The sequence below is a fragment of the Rhinopithecus roxellana genome, chromosome 20 (assembly GCF_007565055.1).
Source record: "Rhinopithecus roxellana isolate Shanxi Qingling chromosome 20, ASM756505v1, whole genome shotgun sequence".
In the NCBI taxonomy this organism is placed as follows: Eukaryota; Metazoa; Chordata; class Mammalia; order Primates; family Cercopithecidae; genus Rhinopithecus; species Rhinopithecus roxellana.
In genome coordinates, this window is record NC_044568.1 from 7,733,025 (window position 1) to 7,755,839 (window position 22,815).

Genomic DNA, 22,815 nt, shown 5'->3' on the forward strand with positions numbered 1-22,815 from the left:
CCTCAATGATCTTTTTAGGGGACACAGTTCAACCCATAATATATGCTTTCATGTCCAGCATTTTGAGAAACAGAGCTTAATTAATTTATGATCTGCCTTTTTCCAAAAAGTTCTGACATGGACTAACAAATTTTATATACAGTAGGTAGTGCAAGACTTTGAAAAGTCTTTCAGGAGGTCGGGCGCAGTGGCTTACGCCTGTAATCCCCACACTTTGGGAGGCAAAGGTGGATGGATCGCTGGACCCCAGGAGTTCGAGACCAGCCTGGGCAGCATGGCAAAACCCCATCTGTACTAAAAACACACAAAAAATAACCTGGGCATGGTGGCACGCACTTGTAATCCCAGCTACTCGGGAGGCTGAGGCAGGAGAATCGCTTGAACCCGAGGGGCAGAGGTTGTAGTGAACTGAGATTGCACCACTGTACTGCAACCTGGGCAACAGAGCGAGACTCTGTCTAAAAAATAAATAAATTAAATACATACATACATACATACATACATACATTGAGGAAATGAAATTGGAGAGGAAACAAGAGTAGAAAAATAAGATGAAACCAGGGGGTGAACAAATGAATGCCTAAAGTAGTCACAGTTGTAGCGCTGAGCTTCCTGGCCACCGTGGCAAAGAGGCATGCGTTCACATAAAAAACGCATGTCACTGGGTCCATTTAATAAAGATCAGATTACCCGCTGTTCCTGGTATTTATTTCCTAGGGCAGTTTGTTCCATCATTACTCTTAAAGAGGATACTATTTTAGGTAGTGGAATTCTTATTTTGAAAGGTTTGGAGCTCAGCCTTTCCTTCTTCAATATACTTGGCTCTAACATAAGTCAAATTTGAAGAAAGAGTTCTGTGGCTAAGAGGAAAGCTGAAAAGCCTGGCATTGTCACTACTCTCACACTGAAATGGGATTGTGGTAGAGCCACATCTCACCTAGATATTAGGCTGTAAAGGCAGCAAAAAGTGCAGGAGACCAGAGTTACCCTTAGAAATCCCTGAAATTGATGAGTAAGTGCAGCATGTAGGGGTTTATATAGATGACCTCATACAGATATATCAGCTCTCAGTAAGCCCAAGACAGTCAGTCTCTCCTCCAGTGTGGGAAAAATCACAGCTTCTTGGCTGAGCCCCAGAAGAAGCAGTTGGCCTTGTTTAGCGTCAGGGTTGTAGGGGAAGTGTGTGTTTTTAGACGCTGGCATCATGCTCAGGGCACTGGGATGTTCACACCACAGAGGCACAAGGAACCTGAAACTTCCTAAATGTGCAGCAGAATCACAAACCAAGTCACTCTCCTTCAGACAATATCTGGAGGGTGGGCTGCTTATATGCTTTACTCTATATCTGGGGCCAGGGAGGGATGTCTTTTTTGGTACACACAGAATTTGACTTTTTATATCTTCTAAGGGAATTGAACCTTTTATCATTATGTGTTGTCTCTCTAGTAATGCTTTTTGCCTTAACGTCTACTTTGTCTGACATAAAGCTACTTCCAGCTTTCTTTTGGTTAGTATTTATATGGTATACTGTTTTTTATCCTTTCACTTTCAAACTTTCTGTATCTTTATATTAAGGTTTGTCTTATAAGCAGCATGTAATTGGTTTTTAGTTTTATCCTCTAACAATCTATGCGTTTTAATGGGAGCATTTAGTCCATTTATGTTTAATGTAATTGCTGATATATGTGAGTTTACATCTACTATCTTATTGTTTGCTTTTTATTTGTTCTTCCTATTTTATGTTTCTCTTTCTCTCCTTTCTTGCCTTCCTTTGAACTGATTGCTTTGTATTATTTCTCTTTTTTCCTATTAGCTTGTTAGTTATACATTCTTTTTTGTTATTATTATTCTAGTCATTACCAAAGATTACAACATGCATTCTTGACTTACTAGGGTTTACTTTAAATTAACAAGTTTACCACTTCTCATTTAGTGGAAGTATCTTACAAACTCTAACTCCACTTTCTCCATTCTCAACTTAAATACTATTGTCATGCATTTTAACTCTCTCTAGCTTTTTAACACCACTAGACATTATTTCTAGTGATTATTACTACTGATTCTTATTACTAGACATTATTACTATTTTATATAATCAGTAGTAATTTGGATTCGCCCACATTGTTAACCTTTCTGTGCCCTTCACTCCTGGCTGCTTCCAGGTCACCCTCACTCCCAGACTGTAGCCTGAGCCTGTTGCAAGCTCTGCTCAACTTCCCAGCCTTGTGGCAGCTCTCATCAGAATCAGTAGCACCGTAAGAGGAAAGGCCTCCAAGATGTTGGGTCTACGTCTCTGAGTTTCTTTCTTCAGTCTCCTATTATCCCTATAATTCTTCACAGCCCTGTTCACTCTCCATGCCTTCAAACAGATCTCTTTTCTTCAAATAGATTTTTTAAATATTTAAAAATATTTTCTAGGTTTCCTAGTTGTGTTCCAGAGAGAGGTTCGTCCGAATTAGATAGTCTGCTATTCCAGAAGTGTAACCTTTTGCTTGTACCCCATAAAGAGTTATTTCTCCCCTTGCCCCTTTTTCTTAGACTAAGCCCATAAAATTGAATTTGTGTCAATTGAATGTGCGTGTGATGCAACTGCAAGAGAGCTTCATTCCTTTCTATCACTGCAACTGTCCCTAGTTCTAATGAAAGGGCCTCATGTCCTGTGTGACTCCAGCCTCAATCCATAAGCCTTCCAAAAAAGCTAATATAATCTCCTTCCAGAAACCTGTTGTCTTCTTGAGGATGAAAGAACATTAGTCTTTAATGCAGAAAGTTTACTGTCCAAGTTGTCAGAGTGCTCTAGGAAAGTGATATATCTAAACCACTTTTCCCAGACAAGCTGCCAACCATAGAAATAAAGCAACACCCCTCAGTGTGAGTGAATTAGAGGAACCCGACAGCCCTGTACTTCACGTTCCTGTCAGGAAAACCCGCAATAGCAAGACCATTCTGCCAAAGTCCAGGGACTCCTAATATATTAGCCAGCGCTCAGTAACAGCAAGTGGCAGAAACCCTAATCGGCCTAAGCAACAAAGGAGAATGTCTTGCTCACAGACCTAAAATTTCTAGAAGGGTAGATTTGGCCTCAGGGATGGTGGGATCCTGGTGCTCAGATGGTCTCTTGGGAAGCTGTTCCATCACTTAGCTTTACACTTCTCTGTCCAGAGGTTCTCAAACTTGGACATGCATCAGAATTACTTTTGCAAAGCCAATTAAAACATAGATTATTGGCCAAGCATGGTGGCTCACACCTGTAATCCTAGCACTTTGGGAGGCTGAGGCAGGAGGTTCATTTGAGCCCAGGAGTTCAAGACCAGCCTGGGCAGTGTAGTGAGACCTTGTCTCTATTTTGTTCTTAAATAAAATAATAATTTAAATAATCAGATTGGCCGGACATGGTGACTCTCACCTGTAATCCCAGCACTTTGGGAGGCTGAGGAGGGTGGATCACCTAAGGTCAGGAGTTCAAGACCAGCCTGACCAATATGGTGAAACCCAATCTCTACTAAAAATACAAAAGTTAGCCGGGCATAGTGGCGGGCACCTGCGGTCCTAGCTACTCAGGAGGCTGAGATAGGAGAATTGCTTGAACCCAGGAGGCAGAGGTTGCAGTCACCCGAGATCGCGCCACTGCGCTCCAGCCTGGGCAACAAAGCAAGACTCCGTCTCAATAAATAAATAAAATAAAATAAATCAGATTATTGGGCCCCAATCCTAAAATTTCTGCTTCAGTGTCTCTGAGGTAGAGGTCAGTGTTTTAATTCCTAGCAAGTTCCCAGGTGATCCTGACATTACTGGTTTAGAGAACACACTTTGAGACCCACATCTCTAGTTACTACCAGGCAGGCATTTCATTTGTGGCCCAGAGATGGCCCCCAGTGGCTCCAGGCTTCCTTTACTATCTGCTTTGCAATCCCCAGGTGAAAGAGACAGTTCTTTTCCTAGTTCAAGAACCAGCTCTCTCCTGAACCAGCCTCCCTCCTCCATGGTCAGGGAGAGGTAGTCTGGCATGGTCCAGGTTGAGCCAGAAGTGGGGTCAGATCTGCACAACCAGGGCCAGGAGTGGGGTCATATCCACCCAAAAGGCTGAGAAAGGTGAGGAAAGAATGGTTCCCTGGAGGAAACCATAGGTGCTGTGAAGATCATGGTGCCAGATAGACAAAAGCCACTGCTATCCATTTCATATAAAAATGAACCACATAGCTGGCCAGGCATGGTAGATCATGTCTGTAATGCCAGCATTTTGGGAGGCCGAGGCAGGCGGATCACTTGAGGTCAGGAGTTTGAGACAAGCCTGGCCAACATGTCAGAACCCCGTCTGTACTAAAAGTATGAAAATTAGCTGGGTGCGGTGGCATGTGCCTGTTGTCCCCGCTACATAGGAGGCTGAAGTTGGAGAATCACTTGAACCTGGAAAGTGGAGGTTGCAGTGAGCTGAGATCACGCCACTGGACTCCAGCCTGGATGACAGAGTGAGACTCCTTCTCAAAAAAAAAGTCAACCACATAGGACATTTTGCCACAGATTCTACAGAGGCAGTGTAGAGCAACGGACTGTAACATCCAAGAGTAGAAGTCATTTAGTCTGGGGGCCTTGATTGCTATCCTTGAAAATCACCTGCACTCCTGGGCTCAAGGAGAGACAATGGCAGAAGGATGACAGTTAGGGCTGCAGACAGCACCTGCCATCAAGACAAGTCCCAAAAGAAGCTTTAGAGATGAGAAGAACACAGGCCTTGACAAGCCAAGTCTGTCGGCTAACTATTACTGCCTGACAACCCACCCCAAAATGTAGTGGCTTAAAACAGCAACCATTTTATGATTGCTCATGAGTCTGTGGGTGGACTGGGCTGTTCTGTAGTGAGCTAGCAGGTGGCTAGGCCAGATGGTCTAGGACAGCCTTACTCACATGTCTGGCAGTTTTGTTTGTCCTGAGGACCTTGGCTAGGACAGCCCATCGTGGTCCCATAGAGTCTTATTCTCTAGCACTGGTGATGTCAGGGCAGCAAGAGAGGACAAGCCCATGCCTGGGTGCTTTTTAAAGACTGCTTCGTCATGATTACTAATGTCTTGTTAGCCAAAGAAAGTCACCAGGCAAGGCTGGCTGCCATGCCTCATGCCTGTAAGCCTAGCACTTTGGGAGGCCGAGGCGAGAGGATCACTTGAACCTGGGAGTTCAAGATCAGCCTGGGCAACAAAGTGAGACCTCATCTCTACAAGCAATAATAATAATAATAAAGTTAGCTGGGTGATGTGGTGCATGCCTGTGGTCCCAGCTACACAGGAGGCTGAGGCAGGAGGATGACTTGAGCACAGGGAAGTCAAGGCTACAGTGAGCCATACTCATTCCATGGCACTCCAGCCTGGGTGACAGAGTGAGACCCCATCTTAGATAGATAGGTAGGTAGGTAGGTAGGTAGATAGATAGATAGATAGATAGATAGATAGATAGATAGATAGAAAAATAAATAAAAATAAAATGAAAGCCACCAGGTTAAGCCCAGGTAGAGAAACAGACACCACCTCCAAATGGAAAATGCTACAAAATCACATTGCAGCAGTCCACATACAGGGATGGGGGGAATTCGTGGCCACTTGCTGCCATTTCCAATGCCATAGAAAGTAGGTAGCCTGATAACGTTGGCCCATTTTGAAATGCATGGAGGATTTGGAGCACTCAGGCTTAGAGCATTGTCCCAGGGCACACTCTCCCTTCCCCACCTCCCTCTTGGCTTTTAGAAGTGAGTGTGGACATCTGAAGACAAAACAGGGCTATGTCTACCATTTCCCTGCACTTTTTGTCACACAACATAGTGTACAGCTTCAAGGCCTACCAGGCATGTGACCACAGGGAGTGGGGTGCACTGTGGAAACTGGAGCACTTCGGCCCCGTCGAAAGGGGGCGCCATCACCCAGCTCCAGCCAATGGTTCCCACGTGTGAATACTGTTCCAGGGTTGCCAGATGGTATTACTTTTCAGGAGATGCCAGGAATCCCAATTTTCAGGTGGATTTCCTTTTTTTTTTTTTTTTTTTTTTTTGAACTTGGCATCTATTTTCAATTTTTCTAAAAAAGTGAAAGTGACACAATACATCTCTGTAAGCAGGTTATGCCTGTGGGCTGCTGGTTTATGATTGCTATAATAGACCCTTGTCCTTAAATTTCATATTCGCCATTTCGGTGGCTTCCCAGATGACCTCCAAGGCCCATTGCATGTAGTAAGGGGTAATTTTGCTGAGACTCTGAATTTGAGCTTTTCAAGTCACAGCTGGTGGCTGGTGAGCCAACCAGTGGCCTTGTGCCCTCACATCTTCTTTGTGACATGTGTTGCATTCATGGTAAATTTCCTGAATTGATACACCTTTTGTTTGTCTGTGAGAGAGAAGAAAGCCAAACACTGGTGAAGTGAAGAGAAAGCGAAGTTATCGGAAGAGGAATGGTTCTCAACCAGAAAAGAGCAGTTTGGGAGAAGTTAAAATGTTCTATTTGGCTTTTGCTGGTGGCACAAATTGACTGTGTGAATAGATCCACCATCCTCTACATCTGTGATGGGAATAAATCCACTATCATGGGGTGTTCAGGCTAGCATTCGCCCAAGTGAGTGATGAGAGCATCAAAAAGAATTAAAAGGTGGTTACCTCGTGTGTGCATGCATGCGGCATGAGGGAGTGTCCAGAAGGAATGTGATTTTGGAGAACGCCGGCACCGTGTAGGACGGTTCTGGAAAGCCAGGATGGGAAAAGCTCTGGTAGTGGAGCTGCAGCGTTGACTTTCACTTGGAGACAGGGTGATGTAATTTTAAAAAGCACCTTCTTAGCATAATATGACTCAAAGGGCACAGGCAGCTCCTGGTGATCGTGCTGCTGCTGGAGGAGCATTTCCTCCCAAATGAAAGACGCTCAGGGGAAAAAGGGTCTGTGCAGATAAAACTGGTCTCTACTGAAGAAAGATGCCTTTGTGAATCTCCTTGTCCGAAAGGAAGTGAGCATAGGGCTGCAGCGGCCAAGGACAGATCGTCCCACCTGCTCACAGGTCATGAGATGAGTTTCCAGGCTACCTCAGAGGCCCCTTGTTCCATCCCAGCCCCAGACTGATGAGGCACAAGAGGAACAGGCTCTTGCCCAAAGATTGGCAGTAAAAAGATAAGGGTCATCACATGGTTCTTTTCAGACAAATTTTATAAGTGCTCTATGCGAGAAATGGTGAAGGAGCTTGTGAATTTCAGGCTCTGCTTGTCCTGGTGCTGCCCAAGCCTTCTACCAACGCTGGTGTTTACACCCCATGTGTCAGGTGCTGGCGCATTTGTTTAGCTTTGCACACAATCTTGGTCCCTTATTTATGGAATTGTCTATAGGGTCTAAAGGGAGCTTGAGTTTTTCAACTGAGCTTTACTGCAGATGATGGAGAGAACCATGTGGTTTGGTGATATTCACAAATACTTAGATGTACAAGGTTTGGGGTTGAAGTCATTTTTCATCCATCCATTCAGCAAAAATTATAATGCCAGGCGTCAGGGATATAACAGTAAACAAGATGGGTATGATCTCATGAAGTAGGTGAGGCTCTACAAGAACTGAGCCCACAACCTCTCCACCCTCATTGCTAACCATCCTTCCCCTTGCCCCCCATTACAGCCCCCTTGCCACTCCTCAGTGTGCTGACCTTGGCCCACCAGGGCCTTGGCACCTGCTGTTCCAGGCGGAGGGAACAGCAGGGTATTCCCAGGGCTCACTGCCTTCATGTCCCTACTCAGATATCCTCTTCCCAAATGGTACATCTCAAATGACCCCTGTGTGTCCCCTCCCGTCATGAGCAGCCCCTTACCCTCTGCATACTCCTGACCCTTGTCTATCTCTGCTTTGTGACTATGAGGTCAATGAGGGCAGAAGTGTGCCTGTTCCTCCGACCCCTGTACCCCCACACCAAGAGCAGCATCTCACTCAACCAAAGAAGCTCGCTGCATAGTGCAGGTCACAAGCCTGGTAACAAAGTACCTTTGACTTTGTGGATAACCCATTTCCGCAGTAGGGGTGAGGATGTGTCTATACCTTGGGGTGTTTTGGCTTCAGCTCCAGTATAGCGTAAAACCACATCCTTCAGCTTCCTTCACTCCTTTTTCTGGTCCTCCTAGCTATTTCAGGGACCTGATCCTTTTTGCACTGAGTAAGGAAGATACTGGTGAGGTCTTCCCCATCCTTTTACCTGTTGCTTGTTTCCATAACAATAAGAATGTGCAACACAGCTTGCTAAACAGAGCTTCTTCCAAACCTCATTCTCAGCCCATGTTTGTTTTACTTTCTCATCTCTCCTATTGCCCAGCAGGCCAAGTGACAGATGAGAAGGGCAAAGCAGCCTCCAGTGGGCGAGCAGAATCCCTGGCTCACGTGTCTGGCAGCTCCTTACCTCTCTGTCCTCAGGAGCAGCATCAGGGATGATGATAAGAGACTGTACATCAAAGTCTGAAAATGACCCACTTGATTATTTTATTTTATTTTATTTTTTTTTGAGATGGAGTCTTGTTCTGTGACCCAGGCTGGAGTGCAGTGGCATGATCTCGGCTCACTGCAACCTCTGCCTCCCAGGTTCAAGCAATTCTCCTGCCTCAGCCTCCCGAGTAGCTGGGATTACAGGCACCCGCCACCATGCCTGGCTAATTTTTGTATTTTTAGTAGAGATGGGGTTTTACCATGTTGACCAGGCTGGTCTTGAACTCCTGACCTCAGGTGATCCACCAGCCTCAGCCTCCCAAAGTGCTGGGACTATAGGACGTGAGCCACTGCGCCCTGCCTCATTTGATGTTTATTGCACAGAGCAGCCATTTACAGGGTGCTGTGGAGGTTGCTCCAGGTGCCTTGACCCTTCTCAGGGAGCAGCTGGGATGTGCCCTGGCCTGTACTAGAACAGCTGGTGGGTTCTGTTGGCCCTCATGACATTTCTTAAAAACTGGAAGACGTTATGAAGCAATAAAATTCAGGGGATTTCACATAAATTTCAGATGCTAGCTTTTCTTAGGGGGAAAAAAAAGCATTTGGTAACACTAGGAGCACAGTCCTACAAGGCAAGCATTGGCTGGAGCTGGGAGGTGGCTTCTATTCAGTGGCTCTCGGCCCCTGGCATTCAGTAACACTAAGATGGTTCCTGGGGCATTTGCACTCACAGCCCCTTTCATGGGTGCCTGGCAGAACTTGCTATTCCTTCATTTTAGGTTAGCATTCCCATAAAAACCCACCATCCCCATCAGCTCAGTGCCTGGCTGTACTGGAAAGCAGCCCAGTAGAGCCTCTGGGTGTCTCCTGCCCTCTCCTGCCAGTGACATTCTTGATGTTGCTACCCGAACATTCAGACACAGCATTCTAATGGGGCGTAGCAAGAAGTCAAGTGCTTCGACAGGAACCCTTAATAATCAACAGCCGATGGTTTGCTAAGGTCCTGAGAAGGGAAGCATGCTGTTTTTCAGCAAGCCTTGCACCAGGTCACAAGTATACACAGATCCCCCAAGACGTCATACCTGTAAATTTCATTAGTTTGTTATAGGCCAGCATGAATACCAATCTTTGGTACCCTTAAATGATCCAATCCAGTTACCTATGTTAAATTTACATCTCCAGGCCAAGCATGATGGCTCGTGCCTATAATCCCAGCACTTTGGGAGGCCGAGGTGGGCGGATCGCTTGAGTCCAGGAGTTTGAGACCCGCCTAGGTAACATGGTGAAACCCCATCTCTACAAAAAATGCAAAAATTAGCTGGGCGTGGTGACGTGTTCTTGTAGTCCCAGCTACTTGGGAGGCTGAGGCTCAAGAATTGCTTGAACCTGGGAGGTGGAGGATGCAGTGAGCCGAGATTGCGCCATTGCACTCCAGCCTGGGCAACAAGGGAGACCCTGCCACAGTAAATAAATTAATTAACTAATTAATTAATTTACATCTCCAGCCTAGGCTCTCTCTCAAACTCTGGATTCCTGTGTGCACAGGTCAATTCAACAGCTCCGTTCTGGTGCCACACTCACATCCTGAACCCAGTTTGTCCCAAACTGAGCCCTCTGCTCCTCCCAGACTTCCTCCACCCACAGCCTTCCACAGCTCAGCAGAAAGCAGTCACATCTTCCACTTCAAGCCGTCACCCATGGAGTCACCCGTAACTCCTCTCTTCCTCTCCCATCCACAGCTGGAAGTCCTGTTGGTCTGTCTCTGGCAGATGCCCGTAATCTGACCACATTCTGTGTCCTGTCCTCCACCACTGTTGCCTCCTGTCGCCTGGACAACTGCAGTAGCCCCTGACCATCTCCCTGCTTTCGCCCCCACCTCCTTTCAGTCTTTTCTCCACTCTGTACCTACATCAGATCTGGTCTTCCTCTGCTCTGAATTCCTCAGTGGCTCCCCATTTCCCTCAGAGCATGGGCCTTCCAGTGCCCTCCAGGGCCCTGCATGACCTGCCCTCCTCCAACCCCTCTCAGTCCTTCTGTCAGCCTATACCCCTGCTGGCTCCACTCCAGCCCTGTGGGTACCTGGCTGCTCTGAGAACACATCACACGCCTCCCATCTTTGCGCTAGTGCCTGGAGCACACTTCCCTGGTCCTCTGCGAGGCTCTCTCCGCCCCTGATACCCGCACTCCAGATCTCCCTTACCGCGATCTCCTTTGCATGGTTTTTCATGTCAGTTTCCACTTCAAACACTGTGTTTTAAATTTATTATTTCTCCAGCTTATGGTCTCTCACTGTGTGAGTGAGGGACTTGGTTTCTCTGGTCACTACTGTGTCGCCAGTGCCAAGAACAGAGCCTGGCACAGATAAATATTTCCCCAAGGGTTGAGATTCAGTAGGTAAACTCTCTTTAAGCACCCCAAAGAAATATTTGGAGCAGTTCTGTATTTTAATGGAGTATGTTTTAGTATGAAAAAAAAATCCAAACATAAATAATTGAGAGGATGTTACAGTGACCTCCCTTCCCCGCCCCAATGTATCTATCCATTACCCACCCTTGGCAATAATCAATTTGCAGCCAAGTTCATTCATCATCACCCCTTCCCATTCCCCAGATTTTTAGGAAGCAAATCAAAGCCTTCATATAATTTTATCTACAGATATTTTAGTTTTTTTTTTTTTTTTTTTTTTTTTTTTTTTTTTTTTTTTTTTTTTGAGGTGGAGTCTCGCTCTGCCGCCCAGGCTGGAGTGCAGTGGCCGGATCTCAGCTCACTGCAAGCTCCGCCTCCCGGGTTTACGCCATTCTCCTGCCTCAGCCTCCCAAGTAGCTGGGACTACAGGTGCCCCGCCAACTCTCCCAGCTAGTTTTTTTTGTATTTTTTAGTAGAGACGGGGTTTCACCGTGTTCGCCAGGATGGTCTCGATCTCCTGACCTCGTGATCCGCCCACCTCTGCCACCCAAAGTGCTGGGATTACAGGCTTGAGCCATTGCGCCTGGCCAGTATTCTTTTCTTTTTAGAGCTTCATTGTACTCTGTTGGGTGGGTGTACCATAATTTATTTTATTAGATGCTTAGTCTTATTAGGTGCTTCTTTTATATCACTGTGTATTTTATAAAACCAATTTTCCATTCATGGGAACTTCCAGAATCAACTGCAACTTTGCAATACTTGTTTTCTTAAACTGGGGTGTTATTACTTTGTAATTCTTGTTACCCACGCAAAAGCAAAACAGAAAAGAGCAATAATATTGCAAAATACCCATCCCTCTTCCTAACATTATATATTATTCTTTACAGGTATTCTGTAAGAAAGTTAATTTTTTAAATAACTTTTTGTTTTGATACAATTTTTTTAACTTTGAGTTTCAGGAATAGGTGTGCAGTTTGTTCTATAGGTCAACTGCATTTCACAGGGATTTGGCATACAGATAATTTCATCACCCAGCTAATAAGCATAGTACCTGATAGGTATTTTTTCTGGTCCTCTCCCTCCTCCCACCCTCTACCCTCAATAGACCCCAGTGTCTATTGTTCCCCTGCTAGTATCCATGTGTTCTTGTTGTTTAGCTTGTAAGTGAGAACACACGATATTTGGTTTTCTGTTCCCATGTTAGTTTGTTCAGGATAATGGCCTCCAGTTTCATCCATGTTGCTGCAAAGGACATGATCTCATTCTTTTTTATGGCTGTATAGTATTCCATGGTGTATTCCATAGTATTCCACATTTTCTTCTTCTCTCTTTTTTTTTTTTTTTTTTTTTTTTTTTGAGACAGAGTTTCACTCTTGTTGCCCAGGCTGGAGTGCAATGGTGTGATCTCGGCTCACTACAACCTCTACCTCCTGAGTTCAAGTAATTCTCCTGCCTCAGCCTCCCAAGTAGCTGGGATTACAGGTGCCTGCCACTACACCCAGCTAATTTTTGTATTTTTATTAGAGACAGGGTTTCACCATGTTGACCAGGCTGGTCTCGAACTCCTGACTTCAGGTGATCCACCCACCTCGACCTCCCAAAGTGCTGAGATTACAGGCATGAGCCATCATCACTGGCCTCCGCATTTTCTTTATCCAGTTTACTGTTGATGGGCATTTAGGTTGATTCCATGTCTTTGCAGTTGTGAATAGTGCTAGATGAACATACATGTGCATGTGTCTTTATGGTAGGATGATTTATATTCCTTTGGGTAGATACCCAGTAATGAGATTGCTGGGTCAAATGGTAATTCTGTTTTTAGTGCTTTGAGGAATCGCCATGCTGCTTTCCACAATGGCCGAACTAATTTATACTCCCACTGGCAGTGTGTAAGCGTTCCCTTTAATCGCCAACCTCGCCAGCATCTGTTAGTTTTTTACTTTTCAATAGCCATTCTGATTGGTGTGAGATGGTATCTCCTTGTGATTTTGATTTGCTTTTCTCTAATGATTAGTGATGTCAAGTATTTTTTCATGTGATTGTTGGCTGCACATGAAATTGCAATTTAAAATTGATACAATTTTAAACTTAAACATTGTGAGGATAGTACACTGACACTTCTACCCTTCACCCACACACCCAGATTCACCAGTTAACATTTTACTCCAATTGCTTTTGCTTTATATTCTCTCTCTCTCTATATATATATAATTATATAAAAATTATATATAATTATACAAAGATATATAATTATACAAAAATTATATATTTATATATGCAAAAATATTATGCACACACTTATGTGTATGCCCGTTACCATGTATTGATCTGTAAATTAAATTACATAACTATAGCTAGATCAATCGATAGAGGGCATGTATGTGTGTAAATATTTGAGATGAAGTTGCAGACATCATTCCCCTTTACCCCTGAACTGTGTGTGTGCATGCACATGTGTGTGTGTGCATGTATGTGTGTAAACCATTTGAGATGAAGTTGCAGACACCATTCCCCTTCACTCCTGTGCATGAGTGTGTGTGTGTGTGTGTGTGTGTGTGTGTGTGTGTGTGTGTGTTTGTAAGCTATTTGGAATTAAGTGGCAGACATCATTCCCCTTTACCCCTCAACACTGCGGTATATATCTCCTAAAAACAAGGGCATTTTACATAAGCACAGTACACTAATGAAATTCAGGATATTTAGTATTAATAGAATACCACTGTCTAAGCCATAGACTGTATTTGAATTTTCCCAGTTGCTACAATAGTGTTCTTTACAGCACTGCTCCCTCCCCAGGACCAAGTGCCCCCGGGGCCACCACTGCATTCAGCCCTGTCTGCCTAGTCTCCTGAAATCTGGAACCATTTTCTTTGTCTTTTATGACCTTGACATTTTTGGAGATTACAGGCCAGTTTTATAGAATGTTCCTCAGTTGGGGTCTAATAGATTTTGAGCTGCACTCTGAGAATATAATCTAAAGGAACGTCCCCCTGTCTTCTGCCCTCAGGACCTGGAAGCCGGCGAGAGAGACCCCTGTCTGCAACCCGCAAAACTCTTTGCGAGGCTGAGGACCCAGAGGAAGAAGCCTCTGCTGTGCTCCGAGCCATCCAGGTGGAGAACGCGGCCCTGCAGAGGGCGCCCCTCAGCAGAAAGGCCGAGCAGCCAGCCAGCCCACTGCAGGTGCGCTCCGGGCAGGTCGAGGAACCAGGGGATGCTCCCTGGACTAGGCAGTGTCTGAGCTGCAGTTAAGAAGAGCAGGTGGGCAGAAGAGAGAGGTGTAGTGGGTATCGCTGACCCCAGATTCATCCGTGTTTCCAGTGTTCACAGTCACCCACTGACCTGCTATGGCATTACTTCCGCCTTCTTTTGACTATTTCACAAAGCCTAAGCTGGGTGCTAATCAGCCTCCAATCCTCACTGATTTCCCTGCAGACCCTGGATACCTTAGAGCAGGGTTGCAAACGGGTGGGTCAGTGAAGAATGGAGTCAACGACAAGCTCTGGCTTCCCAGGAACGGTCTCATTCCCAAGCGTGGACCCTTCGGGCATCCATAGTCCTCACTGCTTCCTATTGTCCTGCCCCTGGCCCACTTCATTTGTTCACAAAGCCTCTCTGGGCCTACAGGGGTTTGAGTTTCCAGCTGCTGCCTTCAGCTTTGAGCAGCCAATAGGAGGATAAATGGTGGGTGGAGCAGGGACCTTGGGGAGCTGGAGGCATTGGGTATAGCTTGGTGTGCACATTCTTTCCCAGAAGCTTGGTGTGTGACTCACCTTTCGAAACCCTTTTTCGTAGTTTGTCCCCCTCGATGCTCTCTGTAGCCCTGAAATAGGCAGGGCTGATTTCATTGCCTCACTTCACAGATGTGGCCACTGGTGCAGAGAAGCAAGGTGGCCTGCTTCTCTCAAGGATAGGGTGATCACATCTTTGGAAGTGGCCGAAGTCTGCCCGCCTGCAAGCCCAGGGCCCTGTCACCAGCATCGGTTGTTCCCCAGGCTCTATCTTGGGGCTGCTCTTTGGGGCATCCATCAAGCAGCACCTATTGTGTGTGTTCCCAGACCTCTGACCTTGCCCCTGAACTTTACGTCTATGGTAGCTTGAGAAGGTCCCTGCCCTTTTCTGTGCCCTCATCTTTCTGTGAACAGCATGGAGTGAAGGCTTTGTTCCAACATCACATCATGTGATCACATCCTTACAGGATGCAGAGGGACCACCAGCAAAACCATGGACCAGTCTACTGGAGGAGAAGGAAGAGACCCGTGAGGTCAGTGCCAGGGAGAGACGAATGACAAAGCCCCACGCATGTGCATAGCACCTGACGGCCTCCAGGGCACTTTCCTTCACGCTGTCCCACCAGGTCCTCACTGTGTGCCCTGAGCACTGGTGTCATGCTGCCCATTTCACAGATAGGGAGACCAGGGCTGGTGTGGCTTACCCAAGGTCACGAGTTGAAGCCAGAACTCACCCGGACCTGCTGACTCAAACTGTTGTTATCTATGTATTTATTTATTTATGTTATTATTATTGTTTTTTGAGACAGAGTCTTACTCTGTTGCCCAGGCAAGAGTGCAGTGGTGCAATCTCGGCTCACTACAACCTCTGCCTCCTGAGTTCAAGTGATTCTCCCACCTCAGCCTCCCAAGTAGCTGGGATTACAGGCACCCACCACCATGCCTAGCTAATTTTTTGTATTTTTACTAGAGACGGGGTTTTACCATGTTGGTCACACTGGTCTCGAACTCCTGACCTCAAGTGATCCACCCACTTCAGCCTCCCAAATTACTAGGATTACAGGTGTGAGCCACCACGCCCAGCCTATATTTCTATTTATTGACAAGACAATGTAAAACAGATCTTAGTACCTTGAATAAATAAATTTTTTTATCTGTATCTATCTAGGTCAGTTAAGTATATCTCAGCAAATTTGGTCTCAACAAATAAGGATGTGAATTAATAAAATGCCCAGGACTGTCTTTGCTTGGTCATACACAGGTCTGTGTCATGTGCTTAGAATACAGAGGCAGCTGAGACAGATGAGCCCTGGCCCCATGCAGCTTACAGGCAGCAGCAAATAAAACCATTCATAAACAGGGTGACGTCAGAGAGCGATGACAATCACAGCTGCTAATATGTGAGAGAATGACAGGGTATGGGGCAGTGGCTGCCTCTGACAGGGTGGTCCTGGGTACCCCTGGGAAGGCATGTCCCATCTGAGCTGAGCCCTGCCTGTTCAGAAGGCACCAACAACAGGGAATGGCATTCCAGGTGGAAGGAACAGGGGAAAAGCTTTGAGGTGAGAATGAGCCCAGCCTGATCACAGAGCAGGAAGAAGCCCTTTGTGAGGCGGGGAAGAGGGGATGGGAGAAGCAGAGGGAGACAGAGCCCAAGTGGGACAGGGCACCAGAGTTGTTTGTCGTTTGCATTGCTGCCACTTGTCCTGCCAGTTCCCATCATCCTCGTCTGCCGCTAGCCTGTGTTTCTGACAGGCCTGCAGTAACTGCCCAGGTCCGGAATTTCTGGATGACCTAATTCCTGACCCACAGAGATTCCGGGGACTAAAATCTTCTGCAGATAGACAGCAGGGCACATTTCTAGCGTCAATGATAAATGAAAAAGAAGGGGAAAAGGCTCAGAGAATTAAAATGAAAGGGCCTAATGCTGTTACTGGAATTCTTCATGGGGTCTGCTTACTTTGTACAAAGCAGAACAGGGGCTCAGTTGAGATGGCGAGAGGATTTTTTTTTTTATTTTTTGAGACAGTGTCTCACTCTGTCACCCCGGCTGGAATGCAGTGGCACAACCATAGCTTACTGCAGCCTCAAACTCCTGGGCTCAAGTGATCCTCCTCCCGCAGCCTCCCAAAATGCTACGGTTGCAAGCATGCACCATTGCATCCGGCTGGTGAAGCTTTTTGATAAGAGAAGGTTTCCAGTAGCTCATCGAAGTGGATTGTTTCCTAGGAGCACCCTGGTCATCGGAAACTGAGATGGTGTGAGGGTTCTAGATAGAAGCTTCGGGCAGTTGCTGTCACCCTCACATTCCTGTTCCTGTTTTATACAAAGGGACTGTCAGCCTAAGCATGTCTGCCCTTGACCATGATCCTGCTGTGTCTTAGGCCAGGAGTGTTGCCTGAGACATCTGTTTAATAAGCCTTTCCCATCCTCAGCTGCTTCCCATCACCACGGCGACCACCACTCAGGAGCCGGCCGGGGCAGCAGGGGGAGCCAGAGCCATCAACCAGGCCATGGACAGAATTGGACTTCTGGGAAGCAGGTACTACCAAGGGTGAAGCCAAACCCAAAACCCCTTAGGAGTGCAGCCATGGGGATCTTCTTCATGAGTGTTCTTTGCTTTTCCTATGTTTTTTCAAACCCCCTATTTCTTTCTTTAAGATGGGGTCTCACTCTGTTACGTAGGCTGGAGTGCAGTGGCACAAACAGCTCACTGCAGCCTCAAACTCCTGGGTTAAAATGATCCTCCAGCCTCAGCCTCCTGAGTATCTGGGATCACAGGTATGTGCTGCTGCACCCAGCTAATTTGTGTACTTTTTTGTAGAGATAGGGTCTCACAATGTTGCCCAGGTTGGTCTCCAACTCCTGGGCTCAAGCAATCTACCCACCTCGGCCTCCCAAACAGACGTGAGCCACCACGCCTGGCCCCAAACTCTGTTAAACGATTCCTTTAGACTATACTCTGTCTCCCCCTCCAGCCCTAAAGCATTCAAATTGACTTTATTTCTTTTAGGCATATAGCTCTTATCTTGGTCAGTTTGGCCCCAATCTGTATAGAACTTGAACCTTCTCCGGGTTTCCAGTAGAATACCCCATGCAGCACAGGGCGTTAAACTTGTTCCCCTGCTGATCTAGGGGGCGAGGCTGGCCCACAGCAGCGTCCTTCGAAGCTCCTCTTCTCTATTAAAAGTTTGTCCAAACTCAGCATTCTGTTCCATTAATGTGTAGCAGCAGTTATTGGAACTGTCAGGTTTTATTATCAAAATAAAGCCTTCCCTCTAGTCTTCAGACAAAATAGATCTTCAGAAAGATGTGCCAGGCTGAGTCTGTAGTTTCTGGCATGCCATGGCACACAGGCACACTCCGAGGGCCGCTGTGCACAGGCAGCTGTGCATGCTGTGCACTGTGCACAGTGCCTGGCTGAGGGGCGAGAAGGGGCTGAAACCCAGCCTGTGTGCTGGTTACTAAGCTGAGGGCCTGGCCTGGGGCTGCATCAGCCCAGAAAGGGGGTGGTGGCTTTTCTGCATGAAGAAGGAATTCACTAGCCAAGCTGTGTGCCCTCCAGGTCTGTGTCTACCTAGAGGGAGCCCTTTGTTATAACTTACAGGAAAACTGAATAGGCTAAAGGCACTGCCATCCATTCCTTTAAGACTCTCCAGGCCCCAGATAGAAATCAGGGCTATGTACCATCATGGCCATAATAAGAACTCGAAGTTTCCCCTGCATGTGAAAAGGCTGCAGCCGGGCGCGGTGCTCACACCTGTAATCCCAGCACTTAGGGAGGCTGAGGAGGGCAAATCACCTGAGGTCAGGAGGTCGAGACCAGCCTGGCCAACGTGGCGAAAAACCCGTCTCTACTAAAAATACAAAAATTAGCTGGGTGTGGTGGCACACGCCTGTAATCCCACCTACTCGGGAAACTGAGGAAGGAGAATTGCTTGAACCCCGGAGGGGGAGGTTGTAGTGAGCCGAGACTGTGCCTTTGCACTCCAGCCTGGGCAACAAGAGTGAAACTCCGTCTCAAAAAAAGAAAAAGAAAGAAAGAAAGAAAGAAAGAAAAGGCTGGGCCGTGAGGATATTTTACATCTGATGCAGTTTTATTACAAGCAGCATGCACTCCGCCAAATGCTTCTTTCCTCGGCATCAAGATCCTTTGTGCTTCAGGGTCTTGGGGGTACCCAGCCTTAAACTGCACACGTGGGCATGTTTGCAAATGATGAAGGCATGCTCTGCTGGGTTTAGAATGCCATGTCCTCAGGAACAAGAGGAGCAGAGCAGATCTCCAGCCCAGGAGTCAGCAAATTGTTGCTGTAAAAGGCCAGATAGTAAATATGCTTTGCAGTTGGTTTTGTTGTTGTTATAGTTGTTTCTTTGTACAACCTTTTAAAAATACAAACCATTCTTAGCTCACAGGCTGTACAAAAACAGGCCGCGGGCTGGATTTGACCTGTAGGCCTTAGTTCGGCTGACCACTGCTCTTGACTCTCAAGTTCTAAGCTTAGGGAGGTCAGCTGGCCGCCTTGCCCCAAGCAATGTTTCCCCAGCTGGGCTCTGATTCCATTGCTAATTGTATAGCCATTTATAAAGGGAGAAAAACAGCAAGCCTGCCCTTGCCTTTGAACTGGATACAGAGTGCATACTTCCTCTTCATTTCCTGTTCCGGAAAAGGAAAAGTCAATGTGGCACTTTTAATGGGAATGTTCTCTTTTGTATATCATTTACTACTACCTGTTTGCTAAAACCAAATCCCATTTCAGACAACAGCAGAAGCTTCTGAAAGTCCTCCAGGCCGTCGAAAGTGACTCTGCCCATCTCAGCAGGGTGGTTTCACCAACCAAGGAGCAAGTATCAGATGCAGAGGTGAGAGCCTTGACTTGATTTTCAGTTCTACATTCAGGAAGGTTCCCTCAGAACAGTCATTTTGCATCGGTGGGGATTGCTCTGACAGTAGTTAAATGAGCATCTCTCTGCCTGTGTCTCCATCTCCCCACATCCCCGGCACACAGAGGTATCTATGATGAAGAGCAGGAGCAGAGAAAGGAAGATGTGGGCCAGAAGTTTCAGCAGAGAGAAGCCTGTCTGCACAAGAGGAAACATAAATAGCATGAAAGCCCATAGGAAAATGTCCAACATCGCTGGCAATCAAGAAACGCAAATTACAACAACCTAAATGTCCCATTTGCTCTCTGAATTGACAAATTATTTCTGAGGATAACCTCTAGTGCTAGCAAGGTTACAATAAAGCTGTGGCAGCCACACATACCTGGCAGGCAGCTGTATAAACAGGTAAAACCCTCTTGGAAAACAGAATGCTTGACCTTAGGAAGAGCCTGAGAAACACTTCTCGGAGTATTTCAGCCCCACAATCCCACTTCCTTATCTAAGGAAATCACCCCACAGAACTAAGAAGCTAGAGGCACAAAGATGTCTGTTACAGAATTATTGAAAGTAGGGAAGACATTTTTTAAAAACCTAAATGTCTTATAACAATGGAGTTAATCAGGAAAAGTATGATACATCAGCATGATGCAGTAGGTATAAAAGGATGGAAGCTATCATTACGAGACGATGCAGACAAGAAACGTTGGCGATATCAGCCTAACTGTAAAAGGTGATGTTAATCTTCAAATCCAATAGGATTGCAACAACCACACAAAGATGTGGTCATATAAGTGTGCTGATGGAGCTAGGACACAACATACAAAAGGGAACTGGGGCATCAGAGTGGTAGGATTAACGGCGATTCAATTTTCTTTCTTTTCTTTTCTTTTTTTTAGACAGAGCCTTGCCCTGTCGCCCAGGCCGGAGTACAGTGGTGCCATCTTGGCTCACGGCAACTTTTGCCTCCCAGGTTCAAGCTATTCTCCTGCCTCAGCCGCCTGAGTAGCTGGGATTATAGGCATGCGCCACCATGCCCAGCTAATTTTTGTATTTTTAGTAGAGATGGGTTTTTGCCATGTTGGCCAGGCTGGTCTGTAATTCCTGGCCTCGAGTGATCCACCCACCTCGGCCTCCCAAAGTGCTTGGATTACGGGCCACCACACCCGGCCTCCATTTTCTTTCATGCTGAAAGGTGTGTGTCCCAGCACATCCTTCTGCCCCTACCTTCACCTAAGCCATTCTTAGTATTATTTGGTATGGTGGTCACCAATGTTACTACTGGCCAGTGAGGACTTAATCTGAAGTCCTCCCAAAGCCGCATATAAAATCCTGTGAGAGCAGAAAGGCCCCTGAGCTGGCCTGGTCTGGACTAGAGTTCCAGCTTGGAATCTGTGGCATCCATTGAGAGATTGTGTGACCTTAGACAAGCCTCTTAAGCTGTCTGGTCCTGGCTGTCAAATAGGGCCAATAATCCATGCCCCACAGGCCACTGTGAGGATGAAACAGGAAAGGTCTCTGAGAGCATGCAGCTCAGGGCAGGGAGAGACCAGCAAATATCCGCTGAGAGTTCACCGAGAAAAATCAAAGATGGGCTCCCTACTGCATGCAATAGTTTCTTTATTTGTATTATTTTAATTAATTGATTAATTAATTTTCGAGATAGGGCCTTGCTGTTTCTCCCAGGCTGGAGTGCAGTGGGTGTGATCACAGCTCAATACAGCCTTGAACTCCTTGCTCAATCGATCCTCCCGCCTTGGCCTCCTGAGTAGCTGGGACTACAGTGGCCCCCCAGCACACCTGGCTACTTTTAAAAAATTTTTTTGTAGAAGTGAATCCTTGCTGTGTTGCCCAGGCTGGTCTTGAACTTCTGGGCTCAAGCAGTCCTCCTGCCTCAGCATCCCAAAGTGCTGGGATTGCAGCTGTGAGTCACCATACCCGGCCAAGTCTCCTTATATTACGGGAGACAGAAAATCCAGGGCAAACTGACTTATACAACAAAGAGAAGAAAAATGACAGACTCTTCTCATTGAAAATGACACAGGGAGGGCCAGATGGGGCCTCATCCAGCAGCTCCCACTGTGTCTTTCCCCTCTGTCTGCACAGTGGAAAGCTCAGTCCCACCCCCTGCAGCTCAGTCCCATCTCTGCTCCCTCCTCTTGGTCCCCAAATAGCTAGAATGGTTCTACCTTGCACCCCTGTATCATCAGACTCCACTGTCAGGAGGCAAGCCCGTTTCTCACCATGTAAATCTGTGATTGGCGTGCTTGCACTGACCTGTGCCAGCGTGCTTGCCTGTGCTTCCTTGGACCAGTCGGGCCCCTACCTGGAGTGGGAAAGGGTCAGTCCCCCTATTCTTTATGGCTGAGAAAAGAGATGCCGTGGCTTCCCCCCAAGGAAAGTCAAGTGGTCTCAGCAAGAGCAGGGACAATGAATGACAGGGGCCAGGAGCTGCCCAGCCAGTGTCCCCCTCCCACCGCCAAGCAGGATCCCAAATTGGGCAGTACAGAAGCAGGAGGAGCCACTGAGTAGCAACAGACAAGTTGTGACACTTGCTTAGTTAATAGATTCTTCAGCTTTTTCATTTACCAACACAGCTGAGGAATTTGCACATTTCAGATTGCACTGGGTGGGAGTTCTAGCAGCCCCTCTGAAAGGCAGCCTGCCTCCCATCTGGCCCTCCTCCCATCTGGCCCTCCTGCTTCCCACCAGCAAGCAAGGTGAACAGTGCTACTTCTTCAGCAGCCCCCGGACTGACCGCTTACCTGGTCCTGGATCGCTCTACGCAAGCACAAGCTTATTAACCTCCCAGTCCCCTGGAGTCAGCTAGGCCAGTTTAGATTTATCAGTGTCCTGCATGCCTGGGACTCAGACCCAAGGCAGCAGAGGGCTTGGCCAGGACCCCACACATGGCTGTGAAGCAGAAGGAGGAAGCTGTGGGTTCCGAGGACCCGGCTGATCAAAACAGGCCCTGTCTTTCATCCGGGAGCTGTGAGGTGACCTCTCCCTCCTCCCTATCTACGTTCCCACCATGTGGCAATCAAGGCCCCTCCAAACACACACTGAGAGCGATAGCACGTCTCACTGGCTATTAATTAAAAAAATAAGTGGGGAACAGTTGCTGTTCATTTGCTCGGCTCCCTGCTCACAGAACCATTGCAGATTACCCGTGCTAATTAACAGAGGGCATGTGCATACGGGGAATGAACCATTTTGTGAGTGACTGATCCGTGGCGACCAGTGCTACAGTCAGCCCCGGAGGGCCTCAGGAAGCCATTCCAAAGGGTGGCCGTTTATTGATGGCATTCACGCAGGCTCTCAGAGCAGACAGCCGACTCAGGAAAGAGGCAGGCATTAAAACCAATGAAGGAGAGACACAGA

At 46.9% G+C, this 22,815-nt stretch overlaps 1 protein-coding gene across 3 annotated transcripts in view; it reads left to right on the forward strand.

The window, feature by feature from the left end:
* KIAA0556 (KIAA0556 ortholog) overlaps positions 1–22,815 on the forward strand; it is a 232,651-nt gene that overhangs the window by 136,437 nt on the left and 73,399 nt on the right. For all 3 annotated transcript variants that reach the window (XM_030925123.1, XM_030925124.1, XM_030925125.1), the window contains 4 exons: positions 13,836–14,008; positions 15,024–15,089; positions 16,992–17,098; positions 19,314–19,416. In XM_030925123.1, the coding sequence (XP_030780983.1) occupies positions 13,836–14,008; positions 15,024–15,089; positions 16,992–17,098; positions 19,314–19,416 (449 nt within the window). The remainder of the gene's footprint in view (positions 1–13,835; positions 14,009–15,023; positions 15,090–16,991; positions 17,099–19,313; positions 19,417–22,815) is intronic.